Raw genomic sequence first — 15,176 nt, 5'->3', positions numbered from 1 at the left:
CAATATCGAAACTATTACTTAATTTAGTCAAACTTCTTGAATAGACATGGGGGGTACGAATATTTATGGTATCGTTATACAGTATCTGCATATATATACTATATACAGTATCTGCATATATATCAGTATTATATACAGTATATATATATATCAGTATTATATACAGTATATATATATATATATATCAGTACTATATACAGTATATATAGTATATATATAGAGTATCTGCATATATATCAGTATTATATACAGTATCTGTTCATATTATATATTTAGGAGGATATATGCAGATACTGTATACCATAAATATTCGTACCTCCTATGTCTATTCAAGAAGTTTGACTAAATTAAGTAATAGTTTTGATATTGCCAAATAAACTTTTGTATATATACATATATGTATAAATACGTATAAATATATATATATATTCTTTATATATATAGTCTCTTTCGTAATGCAATGTCGAGCTTTCGGTCATACCTGCGTTGGATCTCTGTTCTCCTGCCTTTATTTTCTTACAATGCTATACTGTGTTTGTATTCGCTATTCTATTTCTGATCCAACCAGACTATACACACTTTCAATATTCTATGTGTTTTTGTGTCGTGATTCTTGTAAGATGTCTTAGCTGGGCCCTTTGGTCCCATTCCCGTCCGAAGCCACGAGGAGGCGGATCTTCTACTTTCTTTCTGTTGGGATTTGTTATGTCCTGCTATTATTTTTATGTGTCGTTCCTTTCTGTTATTATTCGCCATGCCATTGAATCTCACGAACTCGACTGTATTCGAGAAACAGTTTGCAACCCGTCTTCCACGTTGTCTTCCCTGGTCTCACAGCCTCCGAAATAGCCACCTACAAACTCATTCGGTCTAAACATCGTCATAGAAGCGTTAGACAGCGAGGTGTAACGATCAGCGACCTTTACTTCGACCTGGTTGCCAAAGAGGACCGCAAGATCTGCTCCACGCTGCGTACTCTAATAGTTGATTAGCTAGAAAACGTCTTAGCTGTGTAACTCTGCTTGCAATCCCGCCGCGGGACCTCGTGCGGAGAGCCCGCGACGGGATCCTCACGCGGCCTGCCGACACCAGAGTAGATCAGACGAGCGTAGTAGGTACGTACACGAAAATAAAGAGAGAGACACAATACATAATACGTCCTAATCGTCTTCCCAGCCCCTCGAGTGGCCCATGGATCCCAGGACCTCGTCCATTCCTCAACACTCGCTCCACACGTATGAATATATCTCTCGTACACGCAGGAAACACTGTTTGTAACTTTGTATCGTTGGTCTCGATATCGCTGCATGCTCAGTATGACGAGTCCCGCCCGAGTACGACGACGACGCATGGGCCATCGGCCTAGCGAGGGAAAGATCCTTCCGAACAGCGAGAATGGAATCAAAGACAACTCGAATCACCTTGAATGATCTTGAATACCTCAGCACGGGTGCCACTTTCACACAGCGGATCTGTGAGACCTAGAAGAGTTCGCAGCATACGATTTCGCGAATGGCGAGGGAAGCGCTGAGGAAATCTTTCCACGCGGTCCAGTTCCCTCCAGTTTTGGACGCCCCCGCAGAACACGATCGGCTCGAGAGCAACGGGTCAGCCTTGAATCCCAGCCTGTTCTGGAAACGAAACTTCGCGAACCGATTAGCGAGCCGAAAACTTGGCGGATCGGAACGAAAGGCGAAACGGCTGACCGCGCGTCGACCCGTTTCACACTCGATTAGGTCTCGACCCAGAATCCAAGGGAACCTGACCGCTGGTCGTCGTCGTGCTCGGTCGCTACGGAGAGACGACAGGCCAGGCGCCTTCGTCGCTCGTTGTTTCGTCGTCGTCGAGGGTAACGGGACGCACGGACTGATCCTCTCCTGGACGACGAATCTTTTCGCAGCTGGACGAGCTCCGGACGGAGGTGCAGCGCCGGGATCAGGAGCTGCTCGCCATGTCCGCCAAGATGAAGACCCTCGAGGACCAGCACCAGGACTACCAGCGGCACATCACAGTGCTCAAGGAGTCTCTCTGCGCCAAGGAAGAGCACTATAATATGCTACAAGCTGACGTAAGTGATGAAGTACCCGGGTAAATACAGTTCTCTTTCCTTGAAAAGGTAGAGGGTGGCTCAGACCTCTGAAGGCTGGAACGATTATCTACGATGGTGATAAACGCATTCTGGCCAAGGAATAATGTCGATCATTGATATTCTCTCACAGTTACACTCTATTTAGCAAGTTCACTGCCAGACTAATACTCTTGAACATTTCTACTGTGATTAAATTTTGTTTACAGGCTATTGGAAACTGCTTAATAAAACACTTATTGTGGTATTTAGTTTTGTAACTTCATCAAAGTTCAAGTATTTTATTTAAATTCATTTTCTGTGACACTTAACTTTCACAATTAACTTTTTTCATTTTTAACCGACTTCGAAAAGGAAGAGGTTACTCACTTTTTTTTCTATGTATGTTACTCGATTACGTCGAGACCAATCGGGATGAAACCTGTTGCATCTTGTACAGCATGTTTCCGCGGTGGTCCCGTTACCAAAAAATGTTGGGATTTCTCATTTTTTACTTGCAAAAAGTCGAAAAATTTTGTATTGCTTCTTATTCCGAAACGAATTGACCATTCGGATTGAATCTTCTTGCATCTGATAGGGCTTCGTTGCCTTTCAAAAGTTTAAAAAGACATTTGACCTACTTCCATTTTTTACCACTTTATTGCACTTTCTATTGCACAATTGTACTATTTCACATATGTTCGGCCTGAATTCGATGAAATCAATGAAACCCTTTACATATTGCATCCGGACTCATTTTCGAGTTGATCACTTTGCAAAAATGATTTTTCTTATTGTTTATAATTCAGTGAATACTCATGTATGGGTGATGTGGCGATCAACGTGTTAAGGATTGTCGAACTATGTTGCACCTGAACCGTCTTAAGAGACTTGGTGAATTTTTAAACTATCGTGCAAAATACTATAGTAAAGTTCAAAAGATTAATAAGTTTTTGCTGGAAGCCACGACGTAGTCCAGCGTCCACCATCAGAGGCCTAACCAGAGATGGGTAAAACCCTAGGCTTCGAATAAATTTGAAGTTTGCCGATGTTTTTGTTTCGTTTCCTTTTCCGGAAAATGTTCAAAAGAGCAACGAGACAAACATATCGGCAAATTTCAGATTTATTCGAAGCCTAGAGTTTTCCCCATCTCTGTCCTCAACACCCTGCTTCACTTTCTTAGCAGATGTCAAAGTGAAACAAAGCCACATATGCTTTCAATGGTTCTCCTTAAAAAAAGAAATGATCCCCTAAAAGCCTTCCTATCAAACAGCAAACGAATACGCAAGTATCTCTCCGCAAATATCATCATTTCGACATTGAATTCAGCTCTGCACAGCCCAGGAAGTTTGTACCATTGCATGCCTGAAACTGAGACGATGACCACTTAGTCGTCATTCATATTGAAATGAATGACGTCCACCACCGGCAGCAACCCCTTAGAGGGCCACCAATCGGGGTCGAAGCTGGCGAATCGAATTCAGGGGAGGTCAACACCGAGGTAGGAGGCAGGCTGCAGGAAACTGGGTCGTGCAGAGCGTCTCTCCTCTCCTCTCCTGTCCTATTCTCCGGTTGCATCGTTCCGCAGACTGTCCGCGGCGTTTCACCTCGCGTGCATACACATACGTGCGTGGGACGTATTGCGCGCTGGTGTACAATGCGGAACGGTCCGTTCCTTCGATCAAAATCCTCGGTGCCCTCGACACGGCCGCGTAATGGACGCGTGTGTGCGTGCAGGTGGAGGAAATGCGGCAGAGGCTCGAGGAGAAGAACCGGATGATCGAGAAGAAGACGCAGACCGCCATGCAGGCGCAACAGGAGCGGAATCGCATGAACACGGAGCTCACGGAGATCAAGGATCACATGGACATTAAGGACAGGAAGATCAACGTTCTTCAGCGCAAGGTGAGTGACCTTGAAACTTATTACGCTCCAGTAGGTTAAAGGTAACCCTTTGCACCTGGGACTTGCGCGGCCCTCCGACTCCCCGTAGCTTAAATTGCGATGAACAATAACTTCTTAATTTCTTTTTTATCATTAAGAAGCAGCAATGGTTTCTTATATTGCATTCGAATAATTGATTACATACGATTATAAAGGGTTGCTTGCGTTAACCTTGCGGTATCCCTTTGCATTTAGAACTTGCGAGACCTTCAAGTGTGATTTCTTAATTTTTTTTTTATCATTAAGAAGCAATGGTTTTCATATTAGATTGTTTATTCGAATAAATGATTACATTCGAGTATAAAATTATTCAGAATTGTAAAGGGTTGGTCGCGTTTCTCTGCAGGCTTAAAATGTTACCGCTCTCATAAAGTTTGATCGTTAGAGGTACGATTATTCGAAACCAGCTCAAATATTTGCCTCTTTATTTGTTTTTATAAATACTTAACTTTGGCGGTTATCGGCGGATATAATTTCACAAGACTCGACCATTTGGATCCGCTGTTTGCACTCAAAGTAGAGTAAATTACCATTCCGACAGAGCGAACGACTAAACAACCCGTAATAACGGCCACCGTTGTAAATTAATCCTTAATTAATTGCAAAGGTCCGCTTCAATTACGAGTTGAACGTGCGTCGACGCGCGTTCATTATCCTCCCCCTGCAAGCGCCCTTCATCTTCTCAATTAGCGATCTTCCCAGTTATCCCCGTTTCGCGCAGACCTTCGTAATTTCTCGCGTCAAACGGGAATGTCACCCCTTTCTTTCAACTCTCCATCGACCGTCCAAGACGGTCCCCGTTACACCATCAAGGAACGCAGCGTCCTGAATTTATTTTCCTATCGCGTATTCAGCGCGCGAGGCTAATTTATGGTAACGAAATAATCTGACTATCCGACGATCGATGTTTAAAGCGCATGAATATGCATAGCCAGCGGTGTTGCGGATATTTGTACCGGTGTGACCATCAATTCGGGTAATAGTTCGCGTATGTGTTGCACCTCGACTGTCTCAAGTCAATACATAGTAAATTTTCTTCTGAAGACTCTAAATCTTAAATATAAATATTCTGTACGTGCCACTGACCTTCCTTAATTTCGAAACTAACGTGCAAAATACTATAGTAAATTCGTTGGAAAGATTAATACATCTTTTGATTATTTTAAATTGTCGCTGGAGGGTGGTGTGAGTATTTTCAATCCAGGGCGATAGAATCGCAGGATAATGGAGTAGGAGATACAAGCTAGCGTTGATACATGGAAATGGTGAAATGTGAAACACCCCCTCTGGGCAAGTAGAGAAATTGGAGACAGAACAAACTTTCGCTTCAAGTTGTCGAGGGGTTGGCACATTGTTTATTCTGCGGGATCCTCGGCTATGCAGGAATCCAAATTGCTTGAAATGGGACGGTGATAACGGGGATTGGCTGGACCTATTGGAATCTTTCTGGTTCACTGTGGTTTACGTTAAAATGGATTGGATCCTTACCACTATCGACAAAATTAATTCAGTTGGATCAACGTAACCGTAGAAACCAGGGTCAGCACTTTGTACTGAAATTAAATTAGCAAACTAAATTCTCATTAATATTATAATACTTGTATCTCTTTACTTCCACAAACGCACACAGCTAAATAACCTCCGGCACGGTCAGCACTCTAAAAAAATCTATACTCTCCAATAAACAAACGCATCGATAACAAAAATACGCTTCGGCGATCAACGATGCCATCAGGTCACGTTTCACAACTCCCTTTAATCCCTCATCCCTCGAAAGGACCTGTAAACTCAAAAAAAAGAGCGCGAGAGATCGAGCGACCGCGTCCGACAAGCATCGTCCATTATCGCTCAAAGTGAATTTAATCAGCGTCATCAGCATTAGCCGTGAAAAAAGCATAATCATCACCACGTTTCTCCACCGTCTGTTAATTGATTCCAACAGGAACGAAAGTGGTTTTCGTCCAGCGATTAATTAGCCCAGCGTCAAAGAGGAAGCGCGCACATTTAACGTAAGATAGTTCCTACAATGCGACTGCGGCCAGTGCGCATGAGTGTAAATCATGACGTCGATTGGTGTGAGTGAGGCGTGCGCGTGCTCGTGCAACATATATTTTTGCAATGTTATTTTTTGTTAGCCCCGTAGTCGATAGTGTACCAGCTGTCGTACGTTTAAACGCGGCTCACCTGTTCTATCCTTAAGTTTTCGCACCCCTTTTAGTTGGCCAGTGCTGTTTCGCTGCCATTAAAGACTGTATTTCTTTGTTATCTATTCTTTGTAAAAGTGCACCTGTGTTTTTCATCTGTGATCGATCGCGACTGTCGAACCTTTAGCCTTACCATTTTTACTCTTAAGTTTTCGCACCCCCTTTAGTTAACTAGAGTTCCTTTGTACCTGTCAATAAAGACCTTGTATTTCTTTGTTATTTATTTTCCGTAAAAGTGAATCTTCGTTGTTTTTTTATCGGTGATTGATCGCGACTGTAGAGCGTTTAAACGCGCCTTGCTATTTTAATTCTTAAGTCTTCGCGCTCTCCCTTAGTTGTCTCCCTGCCAATAAAGACTTATGGAAATTATGTTGCGTTACATTTTTATTTCTCTGTTATTTGTTTTATGTAAAAGTGCACCTTCATTGTGTTTTCCACCATTGTGATTGATGACAGTTGGGTCAGGGGGTGGCGAAGATGAAATTTCGTAAAAAATGACTTCCTCTACTGTCACCAATTATTGGTACGAATCACCGCTTCATGGATTATTTTTACCATTTTTTTCCGTTTTAAATGCTGTATAGAAGAACTTTTGTTTTTATCATTTTGCTCTTTTCTGCAGTTGTCATGCGTTATTAGTTGCTATTATCGCGAGTACAAGGGGTGTCCTACTGGAAACTTTAATATCTTCGCTGTTTCAAGTAAAGGGAAGAGTTATTGACTAATGCAGGATACACGAGTGCATGTGAAGTTGACCTTGAAGTTTCTATGTCACCATCAAAGTTTGTAAGCAGTGATTCTTCTCATTGTTCAAAACAGCAAAGAAATTCGAGCAGGTATTTCTAATGGGACACCTCGTACAGTTGTGTAAATGCATTGTGGATGTCTGAGAAGATTGCTGAACATGAGATGGCAGGTAAGTGAGTACTTACGATCAAGTTAACAAATGCCCATGCTAAAATCACTAAAAATAACAAAAATACATAATAAATTACAACATAAAATAAAATAAAAATAGATAATTGTAATAGTTTCATAATAATATCTGCTGTGACCAGAATATCTAACCAGAGTATCTAAACGTTTATTGTAACCGATAACAAGCTTCTCTTGACTGTCTTCTTACTGTTACTAATTCCTCGGAGAAATCTTTTACCACTAACGATCTCCACGTTTTCACTCGATGCCCTGATGAATCATCCCCAAGGGTTCCTTGCCGCCTTTCATTAATCTCGGGGAGATCCTAATTTCTGTTCATTCTCTTCCACGACTGAATTGAAACAAAATGCTGAAATTCGAATGGTCACGACGGCGTCGTTGTTCCTTCAGATCGAGAATCTGGAGGATCTGTTGAAGGAGAAGGACAACCAGGTCGACATGGCCAGGGCGCGTCTGACGGCAATGCAGGCGCACCACTGCAGCAGCGAGGGTGCACTTAGTAGCCTCGAGGAAGCGATAGGAGATAAGGAGAAGCAAATGGCGCAATTACGCGAGCAGAGAGATCGGGCGGAGCAGGAGAAGCAGGAAGAAAGGGAATTACACGAGAGGGAGCTCGCCGAGTACAAAATGAAAATTCACGCCCTCGAGTCTGAGGTGAGTTTAGCCCCCTACCCCCTCTTACAGTGGTAATTCGACAGATTCTCAGTTAACAAGTCCTGAAGGTTCTCGTCGACGGAAATAGGCTTCTATTGGTCACCCTGTTCAATGGATTAGATCGTTTCTGCTTCTATAATATCAATTATTAATTAGATGGAGAAAGAACTGCTTTAGTAGCTTCTTAATTAATAAGTCTCGATTCTTTAAGAGTGGCAGACAATTTTTATACCGTTCCTGATCATATAGTGCCGATTATTATATCATCTGAATTAGATTGATAATCAACTATCCTTTCCTATAGAGATTCTTAATCTACGAATCTCAATTTTCTTGATAGTGGCAGACAATTTCAAGACTCGCGTGACTTACCATAGCCCATAAAATAGCTGACATAAAAGCAAGTCGAAGATAGTTCGTTGGCCAAATCTCTGACGTGTTGGCAAACTGTTCACAGGTCGAGAAACTGGGCGCCCGTCTGGAGAGGGCGCAAGCGGAGAAGGACAGATTAGAGGCCAAGTTGGAAAGCTCGCAATCCGAGCTGGGCAAGAGCAAAGCGGAGCTTGACAAAGCTGCGTCCGAAGTTGGTCGCAGCGGCGCCGACTGGGAGGCTGCCAAACAGAGGCTGACCAGACTGGAGCTGGAGAACGAGAGGCTCAGGCACGACCTAGAGAGGTCGTCGACCACGTACGGAAGAAGTTCGTTGAACACCACCCAGGAAATAGACAGGATCCAGGAGCGAGCTGAGAAAACAGCTGCCGAACTCAGGAGGGCACAGGCGGAGCTTAGGGTCACGCAGGCGGACAATGAGAGAGCCAGGGCTGAGGCTGCCGCCCTGCAAGAAAAGGTATCTGTTCAAGGCAATTGTTCTCCTCTTGGTAATCGTTTAAAAGTGTAATCGTTTGTTAATAATCGTTTGTTAACCTCGATGCACTGGAGGACTAGGGTCATTTGAAAGGCAGATGAATTATTTGACCAAGGTCACATATGGTTCGCCTATTTCTTCCTTCAACGAACTTGTTAATCTTTAATTCCATTTTATGATGGCATAGACTAAAGTAATATATCCAGATAAATTGTTTGACCAAGGTCAAACATGGTTCGTCTATTTCTTCCCTCAACAAACTTGCCAATCTTTAATTTCATTTCATGATGACATAGACTAAAGTACTATATGCAGATAAATTGATTATCCATGATTAGATATGTCTATTCCACATCTTCCTTCAACAAACTCATGAGCGAATCTTCAACTTCATTCTGTGACGACATGGATTAGTTTATGGAGATAAATTGTTTGGCTAAGATCACATATGTCTTGTCCACTTCTTTCTTCAATAAACTTGTAAATTTTTAACTTCTCTGATCTGGTTGATGTTAGCAAAAGTGTCAAAATTTGATAAACTTGGCACTTTCTTCTATTAAAGCTTCATTAACGAGGTAATAATCAAACTATCTTTCTCATGCCTTTGTGCTAGCGAACCAGTGAAGTCGATTGAAGCCCAAAGGGATCCAAATTCGCGGCTGAATCATTTCCTCCGTTAATGACGCTTCCGCGGAGCCAAGGGACCACGCGATTTCGATCCACGAAAGATCCACGCATCGCGAAATCGCGTTCCTTTCGCTTACGGACCAACGGCCGCAGTCGGAAGTAACCTGAACCAATCCCCTGTCCAGTAATAGGCGCCCCGTCGTCCAGCGACCATTAATCGACGACCGAGTCGACTTAGCAGCTTTGCTCGTCTCCCAAGAACCAAGAACAATGGACGTTAATAGCGATCGATGCTAAGTCTAACCGCGATTTCTGTCCGTCGATCAGACGAAGTCTAATTTCCAATCACGCGCCCGTTCTTCTCAGGGTCGTTGCTCTTCCGGGGCTTCGTAGATGGCCCGAAACGAACCGGTAATGAAACTGTCGGTTAAGTGGCTGGAAAATTGCACGCAGCCCTAAATAGAGTCCGAGACATTTGAATGGGATTTTTTTTTGTAACGAAGGTGTCCGATTTTCTCAACCGGGAGCTTTAGATCTTCCTCTTATTTTTTTCTTAAAACAGATACAAGGAATAGATTAGACTTGATTAAAATGATAATTCATAGAAAATACCGTGTGAAACAAATAATACAAATAACGATGTTCATTCCTATGACATTTAATGAACAAAGTAAGTATTAACAGTTATTGGTCTATTAGGTGGAGGCGAAATGAATTTTAATTATCGCGACACGATGAACAGAGAACTTTAGGGTCATATTAATAATGAATCGGTGGCAGCATGTGTGTAGTTTCTCTAATGGCGTAGCTATTAAGGGTTGCAAGACTCCTGGAAAATTAATTTTGCCTCCATAAATCAAGGACGAAAGGAAATTAGCAGATTCTTGTGCAAGTAGTTGTCTCCAGCGTCGATGCAATTGAAACTTAACTACTTGAAACTCAAACTTAATTACTTGAAACGGTGCATTTACAATTACCTAATATTCAATTGATCACAGTTATTTGCAAGTAATTCGTAAGCAACTAATACTCGATTTTTAACTATAAAGGATCGATGTTCTTTCTCGAAATACAATTAAATTCAAGGCAAATTTTAGCCGCAATTAATTTAATTTTTATTGACCTATCCATTTTTAACGCTAATGTCGTTGTTTTCGAAGGTGGAGAAGAGTCAGGGCGAGGTGTATAGGCTGAAGGCCAGGCTGGAGAACGCTCAAGGCGAACAGGAGAGTCTTCGAGACGAGTACGACCGAGCCCAAGCGTCCGTGGCCAGACTTCACTCGGAACGGGACAAAGCGATAGGAGAACTCGAGAAAGCGCAAGAGGAACTCGAACGCACTCAGGCGACTCTTGGCAAATCGCAGCTTCAGCAGGACAAGCTGCAGAATCTACTGGACAAGACCCAAAGCGAAGTGGACAAGCTTCAGGAGAAGCTCGACAAAACTCAGACAGAAATTCGCAGGGTGAGTAAAATTCTTTCGATACTTACCGACGAAGAATTTATCTCCGACTCTCAGAATGCTATCTCAAGGATCCTGTTCGTCTAACTTGCCAACAATGAAACTTTCAAATCTACAGATGCAAATGGAACGGGAGAAACAGAATTACGACTTTGAGAATCTGCAGAGCCAGCTGGATAAAGCGCTTGGCCAGTCGACGAGGATGCAAAAGGAACGAGAAACGATCCAATTGGAGGTCGATCGGCTGCAGGACAAATACGAGAAGGCTCAGGTAAGGTTGTTAGTTGATATTTCAGGTGGCTTCGTCAGTCTCTGACAATTTGAAATATATCTAGAGCTAAAGGATTTGAAATAAATTAATAATATATTCCATGAATATAATCAAATGGAACATATATTTTAATATATTTAAGATTAACTGTTTATATACATTTATGAATTCAAATTGCATGTCACATGTAATTCATGTAATTCTAATTAATCAATAATTGTTTATAATACATAACATGTCAGCTTTTACGAAGTAATATATTATAAATTTAAAATTATATTTATACTTGAATATACAAGTACAAATAGGTATTATAGGTACAATAATATATTCCCGTTCCATTTAATTACAAATAAAACTGATCCCATGAAAGCAGTGTTAGTCACGCTTTCGTCTTGTGTCCCACAGATCATAATGCAGCGACTGCAGAAGGAGCGAGACGGGTTCCAGGAGGAAACGCAGAAGCTGCATGAGAGGATAGAGTTCCAGCAGAATCAGATAGCGAAGATGCAACGAGAAAAGGAGAACGTACTGTCTGAGCTCGACCTGGTGAAGGAGCGATGGGAGAAGGCGCATAATTCTCATCAGAAGCTAACCGTGAGTAACTAGCTCTAGTTGACAACTGGTGACGAATTTGTACGATGACTTTTCTGTTTGATTGTCGTCGAGCAGCTCGAGCGAGACGACGCAGTGACCGAGATAGAGATCCTGAAGGAGAAACTGGACAAGGCTCAGTATTCCATGAACAAGGCGCACGAGGAACGGGAGAACGCGAACAAGGAGTTCGAAAAGATGCTGGAGAAGTACGACAGGTAAATCAGCGTATCCTTTCGAAATAGCTTCATCGGTATAATTGAGAATGGACACAGACTTACAGTCAGTCCAATAAATATTCGTATCCTCTGTGTTTATGAAACAAGTTTGTTTAAATTAAATGACAGGTTCGACGTTCCAAATAAATTTTTCATTCTACACACATACACATGTAAAATTTACTTATGTACATATTTATTATAGAAAATTTATTAAGTAACATCAAACCTATCATCTAATTTAATAAAATTTCTTCAATGGACATAAAGGGTACGAATATTTATGGGAGTATATAACGAATCAACATAATAGGCATCTACCAGTTGCTGGAAGGTGTATGCATAGTTGAAACGATACTGTCCGAACTATCGCATTCAACCGCATTCCAACCACTCCTAGAACTAATCAAACACTGACCATCGTTTTCTGACCCCACGACAGAGCGCAAAGCGAGGTCTACCGACTCCAGAATCGCATCGAAGTGATGGAGGCCGACAGAGACCGGCTGGAGCTCGAAACGGACAAGCAGCAGATGCTGGCAGGCAAGAGTCGCGAGGAAGCGCGCAAGGCGCAAGAAGAACTGGCCAGAGTGCAAGAGATGTACGACAGAGCGGCGTTGCAGCTAGGCCGCACGAAGGAGCACGAGGAAAAGTCGAAGGAGGACCTCGACAGAATGGCCGTGGACCTAGAGATGGTTCGCGAGCGATACGAAAAGTCCCAGATCGAGCTGCGTCGTCTGCAGAACGAGAGGGAGAAACTGGTGGCGGACAACGAGCGGATCAGCTTCGAGCTGGAGCGCGCGCACTCGCAGCTAAACAAAGCTCAGGCTGCGACGGAGAAAACGCAGGAGGAGCTGGTCAGAATGCAGCAGGAGATCGAGAAGATGTACGAGAAACACGACAGACAACAGGCGGAAGTGAGGAAGGCCCAGGCGGAGACGGAACGTCTGCGCGTGGAGGCCGAGAGCGCTCGCGAGGAAAGCGAGAGGTACGCGGCCAGGTTCGGCAAGTATCAAGAGAGCCAAGAACGGCAGAAGGAGGAGCACGAGCGGGCGAAGCTGGAGGTGGAGCGGCTGAGGGATCGTCTGGAGAAGGCGTTGGCGGAGCTCGAGCGCGCGAGGAAGGCCGAGCAGGACACCTCGAGGCTGCGCGCCGATTTGGAACGTGCGGAGGGCGTGCGAGGTAAATACCAGTACGAGCAGGAGAAGTGGCAGAGCGAGGGTAGTAGGCTACAGCAGGAGGTGGAGAAGCTGCGGGAACGTCTCGAGGGCCGTGAATCGGAGCTGAAGAGGACGCAGACCGGGAACGCCGAGCTCGAGGCGAAGCTGCACGAGACGCAGCTTCAGCTCGAGCGGGCGCGCGAGGAGACCGCCAAGGCAACCGCGGCGCAGGAACGGAATCGCGGCGAGATCGAGCGCGCTAGAATCGAAACCGAGAAGATACGCGACCGTCACGACAAGGTGAAGGCGAGAGCGGACGCCCTGGAGGCGGACAACGAGAAGCTCCGCGTCGAGATCGTCCGACTCGAGAGGTTGATGCAAACGGAGGGTAAGACCAGGTCGGAGAGCGCGAGCATCGAGGTAGAACGGTTACGCGCCAGTCTGGACAAGGCGATCATAGCTAGGGATCAGGTGGAGCTCGAGGCGGGCAGGCTGGCCAAGGAGCTCGAGAAGACGCACATGCAGACGGCCAAGTTCCAAGAGGCCGCCGAGGCGAACAAGAAGGAGCTGGAACGGCTCGCCGCGGAGACGCAATTGCTGAGGGACGAGCGCGAGGCGCTCAGGCAGGAGCTGCGCAGGGTGCAGCAGCAGCAACAACAGCAACAGCAGCAGCAACAGATCGCTGGCAGCGAGGAGATGGCGCATCTGCAGCACGAACTGCAGCTCGCCCAACGGGAACGCGACAAGATGGCCGCGATCCTCGAGAACCGCGAGAAACACTCGGAGAAGATCGAGAAGCTGAAGGAGAAGCTCGAGGCGGAGGCGAAGCAGCTGCAGGTGGAGCGCGATCAGCTGGTGATACAGCTGGAGAAGTCGCAGGAGATGCTGGTGAACTTCCAGCAGGAGTTGAACGCGAACGAGGCGGAAGTCGAGCGTCAACGGGACGAGGTGCGTCGGTTGCAGCAGCTGCAGCAACAGAGGGCTCACGCCCAGACGCCCGACAGGGCAGCCAAGGAGGCGCTCGAAGCGCAGATGCGGGAGGTGCATCGGCTGACCCAGCAGGTGCAGACCCTGACGCAACAGCAGACGAAAGAACGACAGAGGGCCGAACAGGCCGAAAAACGGGTGCAGGAGCTGCAAAAGCAGATCGCCTCGAGGGACACGTCGGCTGGCGGGAACGACGCGCAGCTGGAGCAATGGCGAAAGCTCTACGAAACGGAGAAGCAACGGGCGGACGCTGCCGACAGGCAGGCCACGGAGCTGCAGAAACGCATCCAGACGACGGAAAGGCAGCTGCACGTCCAGCAGCAGCAGATCCAGCAGATGCAGACCACCATGCAGCAGCAACAGCTCCAGCTACAACAACAGCAGCAGCAGCAGCAGCAGCAACCGCAGCAGAACGGCCAGGAGGCCGCCAGGTTGAGAAAGGATCTAGAACGCGCGCGAGAGGAGCTTAAGCAGGCGGCCGTCGAGCGCGAGCGGTTCCAGGCGCAGCTCGAAATGCTGTGCCAGGAACTCGAGAAAAATCAGGTTAGCAGCACGACCTGCACTCGCTCGCGCTGACCTAAAACACTACGCCTACACCCGCACAGTCTGCACTCCTCTGTTCGCCTAATCGTGACCGATCGTTGTCGACCGGCTGCCGACACACCGCGCCTCTCGTCTCTCTATGTCTTCTCATTTCAACCGCAGCCTCTGCCTTCGTCGTCGACGAAGCAGATACTCGCCCACAGCTCATACACGCCGCAAAAAAAAAAAAAAAAAATATTCAAATATAACTGAACGATCACGACCGAACCGATAATCATGTATATATACAGACGAGACCGGAAACGATGCACCCGCACATCTTTCTCATCTTTGTGTTGCGTACATGTATAATCTCCGGGCGTCCGTCACACTTCACAGCGAAGCGCAACATCGCCTTCACCATATATCATCCCCCATTCAGACCTTCCTTTTTCAAGCGACCAACACCCACGATCCCGATCGACCATTGCGATCACCTTTCAGGCCAGCCTCGCGTTGCGTGCAATCTAACGCGGCGCAGCGTACCGATTCGTTCATTTATTTCGTTTATGAAAGACACGAGTGGATCTTTCTCGTGAACAGTTTAAACAAAAATATACGAATCATGCTGCGCCACGTCAAATTGCGCTTGATGCGCGACCACTT

At 45.4% G+C, this 15,176-nt stretch overlaps 1 protein-coding gene across 8 annotated transcripts in view; it reads left to right on the top strand.

Annotated features, from left to right (window-relative positions):
* The window catches only part of LOC128886089 (trichohyalin), a 96,906-nt gene that overhangs the window by 64,745 nt on the left and 16,985 nt on the right, over positions 1-15,176 (top strand). For 6 of the 8 annotated variants that reach the window (XM_054140645.1, XM_054140648.1, XM_054140647.1 and 3 more), the window contains 9 exons: positions 1,901-2,068; positions 3,803-3,970; positions 7,543-7,806; positions 8,264-8,653; positions 10,459-10,761; positions 10,877-11,029; positions 11,438-11,626; positions 11,702-11,841; positions 12,284-14,531. In XM_054140645.1, coding sequence (XP_053996620.1) covers positions 1,901-2,068; positions 3,803-3,970; positions 7,543-7,806; positions 8,264-8,653; positions 10,459-10,761; positions 10,877-11,029; positions 11,438-11,626; positions 11,702-11,841; positions 12,284-14,531 — 4,023 coding nt within the window. Of the gene's footprint in view, positions 1-1,900; positions 2,069-3,802; positions 3,971-4,017; positions 7,130-7,542; positions 7,807-8,263; positions 8,654-10,458; positions 10,762-10,876; positions 11,030-11,437; positions 11,627-11,701; positions 11,842-12,283; positions 14,532-15,176 lie in introns of those variants that run through there. The other 2 variants (XM_054140651.1, XM_054140653.1) reach the window with 2 other exon arrangements.

This window comes from Hylaeus anthracinus, unplaced genomic scaffold, assembly GCF_026225885.1.
Source record: "Hylaeus anthracinus isolate JK02 unplaced genomic scaffold, UHH_iyHylAnth1.0_haploid 11982, whole genome shotgun sequence".
Classification (NCBI taxonomy): domain Eukaryota; kingdom Metazoa; phylum Arthropoda; class Insecta; order Hymenoptera; family Colletidae; genus Hylaeus; species Hylaeus anthracinus.
This window is presented reverse-complemented; position numbering and strand designations above follow the sequence as displayed.